We start from the raw sequence: 4,702 nt of genomic DNA, 5'->3' as shown, positions 1-4,702 counted from the left end.
AAAAAAAAAAAAAAAAAAAAACATTCTTTGAACATTCTCCTCCTAGAGACTTGCTGTAGGCTTGATGCCAACTCCAAATATGAGTGCATGAATGAATGAGATTGTTACGTAAGCATTATAATAAGGAAGTGGGCAATCAATAGACCTTGCTTTAAAGCAGTGTCATATTTTGCAAAGTAAACCTATAGATTACATGATATGGACAAAACTAGATACAACTCATCATTTTCTACCCCAGAGAAGCGTGGTTTATTTTATTTATTTGGAACCGTCAAGTACAAATAACTGGAATGAGTCATCTGTTGCCTACTGTGTCCCTATTGATAGCTCTCAGCCTGAAAATGGTTTGAAAACTTCTGAGGTAGGAGACATGGTTGGAAGCCTGTGTTAAACAGGAAATAAAGACATTTGATTCCTGTGAAAAGTGGAATATGTTTGATGAAATGTGACAAAGGCATCTCTTTCTATTCAATAATGCCAAATTAATAAGTAAAGCATGCTCTTTGGATTAGAAAATGATGAGGTTGGGTCTGGTTTTCATCCATTTTTTATGCTCTGTAGGCTTAGTCCACAAAACCTGATACTGCAGGGAAAGAGGTGGCCATAGAAGACAGAGAAGAATTCCTTGAAGCTGATCTGTAAGGAAATAAAGAATAAGTCAAGTTCCCAATGTGACTCTGGGTGTTTGTAGATACTAGAAGTGAGCGGTTTAGGTCATCCAATACTTAGAATTATGCAATGACTTTAACCTTCATTGATTTTTAAAGATCTGTGTTTTACCTCTTATGAATGGTTCACTTCACCCCAGGACTGTATCTGCTGGATTCAGCCTGACCGAATTATTTCCCCAGAATTAAATGGTAGCTCAGGGTCAAGAAGACTCCCAAGAAAAATAAAACCAGGGAACCTTTATTTCTTCTATGTCCTGCTTGATTATGTTCCTGAAACCTCGTGGAAAGAGCCATGGCCTAGGAAATGTGAGATTTCTATTATAAGACAAGCAGTGCACACATGACTGTCAATGTGACCTTGGCCAAATATCATCATCTCTCTGAGGAGGTGGACTGGAGAGGGCACCATCCTTCTCTGGACCTTCTCTGGATCTGCAAAGTAGTTCAGATAAACTCTGTAGAGGACAGGGACGTGCACCACCCCAATGCTTCTTCCAGGACAGCCTTACTCTGCCTCAGCTGCAGGAAATGTGGCTATCGACAGACATCTCCAGCTGTCAGGCCCTTCAGGGATTGCCTTGGCTGCAGAGAGCCACTTGGCCCAAGGTTGCTACCTTCTCAGTGGTGCACTTCCCAGACTGAGGAAGCAATAGAAAGCCTGGCCATTTGGGCCCAAAACAGGACAACTCCAACAGACCATTAAAGGTCCAGAGGTTGAGGTAGGAGGATCATCTGACACCAGGAATTCAAGACTAGCCTGCGCAACATAGCAAGACCCCACCTCTGCAAAAACCTAAAAACTAGCTGGGTGTGGTGGTGCATGTCTGTAGGCCCAGCTACTTGGGAGGCTGAGGTGGGAGGATCACCTTAGTAGGAGTTGGAGGTTGCAGTGAGCTATGATCACACCACTGCATTCCTTCCTGGGAAGCAGAGTGAGACTCTGTCTCTAAAAAGATTAAAATACGAATAAATTTTTAAAAACGTTCCAGAGGTCCCTTGGGTTTGGCAGCAGCTGACAGGACTGCTGTGCAGCCCAGCTTCTCTTTTCTTGTCAAGTCCGGCTTCTGTCCCTCCCCCTGAAAGGCATCAATCAATCCCAAGGTACACCCTTATAAACATTATGATCTCCATGCTGGAGTCTGCTTCCCAGCAGACTTGCAACTTGCAACAATCTGTGAACAAAAGGGAGGTCACCTAATGCTAGTGTTTAAAATGGAGAAGACTGGGGGCCCCTATGTTTAGATTCACCTCCTACATCCCTTCCATGTCCTCATCACAGATGTGGCCTCTTCCTTTATGCCTCAGACACACTTCACTCCAACTGTGCCTTTCAAAGGCATCCTTGATATTTGTTATGCAAATGTGCTGGCAGTGGGCAGCATCCAGAGCCCTGTCCCTTAGGGAAGGTGCTGGATGCCCCAGCCCGCCAGGGTCAGTCCTGTTTGACCTGAGCTTTCAACCTAAAATCTTCACAAGCTGCAAAGATTAAAAACAGCAACAATAACAACAAAACCTTGTGGTGATGTAGGATTCGTTTTCCTCCCAGTCTGGAATTTGTCCTTTTGACCATGTTAGCATGGGGGGCATTTTTTAAATACAAAAGACAGCTGCTGCTGAAATCAAAGGAATCACACACTATTGATGGTTGAACAAAGAAAGGTTGAATGTTTACCTTCATCTCTTCGGATCCTCACAGCAGGAAAGTTTTTTAAGTAGGACCTGCTCTCTTGTTGAATTATAAGTGAATATGAATAATTTTTTTTTGGTTTTTTGTTTGTTTGTTTTTGAGACAGAGTCTAGCTCTGTCACCCAGGCTGGAGTGTAGTGGCATGATCTTGGCTCACTACAACCTCCACCTCCCGGATTCAAGCAATTCTCCTGCCTCAGCCACCCGAGTAGTTGGGACTACAGGCACGTGCCACCACGCTAATTTTTGTATTTTTAGTAGAGACAGGGTTTCTTTCACTGTATCGGCCAAGCTGGTCTTGAACTCCTGCCCTTGTGATCAGCCCGCCTTGGCCTCCTGAAGTGCTGGGATTACAGGGGTGAGCCACGCGCCTGGCCAGGAATAATCTTTTTAAACAAAAACAAGAAGCATAGAAACTGTCATAGAATTCCTTTTCATTTTTTCCATCCTCCCTGGCAGATTCTGAAAGTCTGTGGGAGGGATGGATGAGCTCAGAGGAACCTGATGGGAGAGAGAAGGGAATTGTTGGGGAGAGGGTGCTATGCAAAGAAGAGATCCTTAGGGGAGAATTGCCGGCCCTCTTAACAGGGAGCAGTGCCCGCCCCTATTCCTTCTCCACCCTGGGAAGAGAAGGAAGTGTCCAAAAGACATATAACTGTTACGAAGCATTGTAATTATAGATCTAAAATACGTGGGAAAGAAGCCTGGGGGAGTAGGAAAATTAAGTCTGAAATCAGAACCAAGTTCTAATCCCCATTTGTCTTTTATCCATGAAGGATTTTTCAGATCCTCAGTTTTTCTTCACCTGTAAAGTGACAACTGTTCCTACCTTGTCAGAGGCAGAGGATTAGCAGTAATGTAAGCAAAATGCATAGTAAAGTGTTCGGCCCATAGCAGGCACTTAGTGAGAGATAGTCATTGATGTGAGGTTTTTTCCTTATATTGTTAATTAAGGCACAGATTCTGGAATTTGGTTTGGCCGTGCATGAGAAGTTTGTACCTCAAGATATGAGACCCCTTCACAAAAAGCTGGTCGACCAATTCTTTGTGATGAAGTCGAGCTTAGGGATACAGGTATGTACACTTAGGTGTCCATGGCGGGGCAGCCTGACCACTGCCGTTTGTTTGTTAAAGGGATGATGATATATCCAATAGTGACATCTTTTGGTTTTTCTACCAAACTGCACTGTTTTACCAGGCAGTCCTCAAATACAATTGCCTTGTCTGCTATTTGCGAGGCTTTCCTTTTGGGAAAACACAAATGTAAGTGAGGAAAAGCCAAGTAATTCTGGAACTTGTTTTAATAGCTCCCTATGTAAAGATTTGATGACAATTAGGATGTGTGTCTAGCATGCTAACCTATCTCATAAGTAATTTTGCCCACATCATTACTGTAATGAGATATTTCCTTTACTACATCTTTAGGAGTTCTCTGCTTGTATGCAAGCCAGTCCTGTCCATTTTCCTAATGGAAGCCCTCGTGTGTGTAGAAACTCAGCACCTGCCTCTGTGAGCCCAGATGGTACCAGGGTAATTCCTAGACGCAGGTAAGTCATATTCCAAATTATGTTACAATTTGGCCTCACCCACAAGATGATCTGGAATGGTTCTCTCATTCTTTATGGCACAATTTGTCAAATACGCTATTTCTTAATGAAATAACTAACCCACCAGGCAGCTGCAGACATCTGCCACTGGTGAAACAGCAACAGCATGAGAAATAAACAAACTCAAACATTTGATTATATTGAGGCAAACAGGAGAAAACAAAATGGGATATATTCTCCCCCCTCTTTGGTTTCATAGCATTCTAGCACTTGATAAAGTACAATTTGGAGACTGAGTTAATGTCCTTTTTTTTCCCCCGAAACAGCCCATTAAGTTACCCAGCTGTCAACCGATATTCTTCCTCCTCACTGTCCTCACAAGCTTCTGCTGAAGTAAGCAATATTACAGGGCAATCAGAAAGCTCTGATGAAGTCTTTAACATGCAGGTACTTAATTAGCTTTTTGTCTGGTTGTGTTTATTCCTTTTCTGTCTCAGTCATGAGTGTTTCTGTTCATTCTGCTGTGCTGATGAACAGACCAACAAGCAAGAACTTGGCTTAAGGACAAACCTTTAAACACTCTTCTTGCTTTATGGGTCTCTAGAGTCTACAAAGACGTTTCTCTTAAAACTGCCCCATCGCTCTAAGACAACATCAGCAAGCGATGGAAAAGCCCAGGGACGCTGCACAGGGTTCCGCTCTGAGACCTGCCCCAAGTTCCTTCTGCAGTCCAGGACTCTCAGAGCGTGTCGCCACTCACTAGCTGCCTCTTAGCTTGCTTGCTTGCTTGCTTGCTT

At 43.4% G+C, this 4,702-nt stretch overlaps 1 protein-coding gene across 1 annotated transcript in view; it reads left to right on the top strand.

The window, feature by feature from the left end:
• Positions 1 to 4,702, top strand: part of DOCK4 (dedicator of cytokinesis 4) — a 477,639-nt gene that overhangs the window by 455,972 nt on the left and 16,965 nt on the right. Inside the window, exons 43-45 of the mRNA XM_011955954.1 lie at positions 3,313 to 3,432; positions 3,784 to 3,905; positions 4,232 to 4,352. Coding sequence (XP_011811344.1) covers positions 3,313 to 3,432; positions 3,784 to 3,905; positions 4,232 to 4,352 — 363 coding nt within the window. The remainder of the gene's footprint in view (positions 1 to 3,312; positions 3,433 to 3,783; positions 3,906 to 4,231; positions 4,353 to 4,702) is intronic.

This window comes from Colobus angolensis, unplaced genomic scaffold, assembly GCF_000951035.1.
Source record: "Colobus angolensis palliatus isolate OR3802 unplaced genomic scaffold, Cang.pa_1.0 Scaffold403, whole genome shotgun sequence".
Taxonomy (NCBI): Eukaryota; Metazoa; Chordata; class Mammalia; order Primates; family Cercopithecidae; genus Colobus; species Colobus angolensis.
The sequence above is the reverse complement of the archived record's forward strand: the minus strand, read 5'-3'. Positions and strand labels throughout refer to the sequence as shown.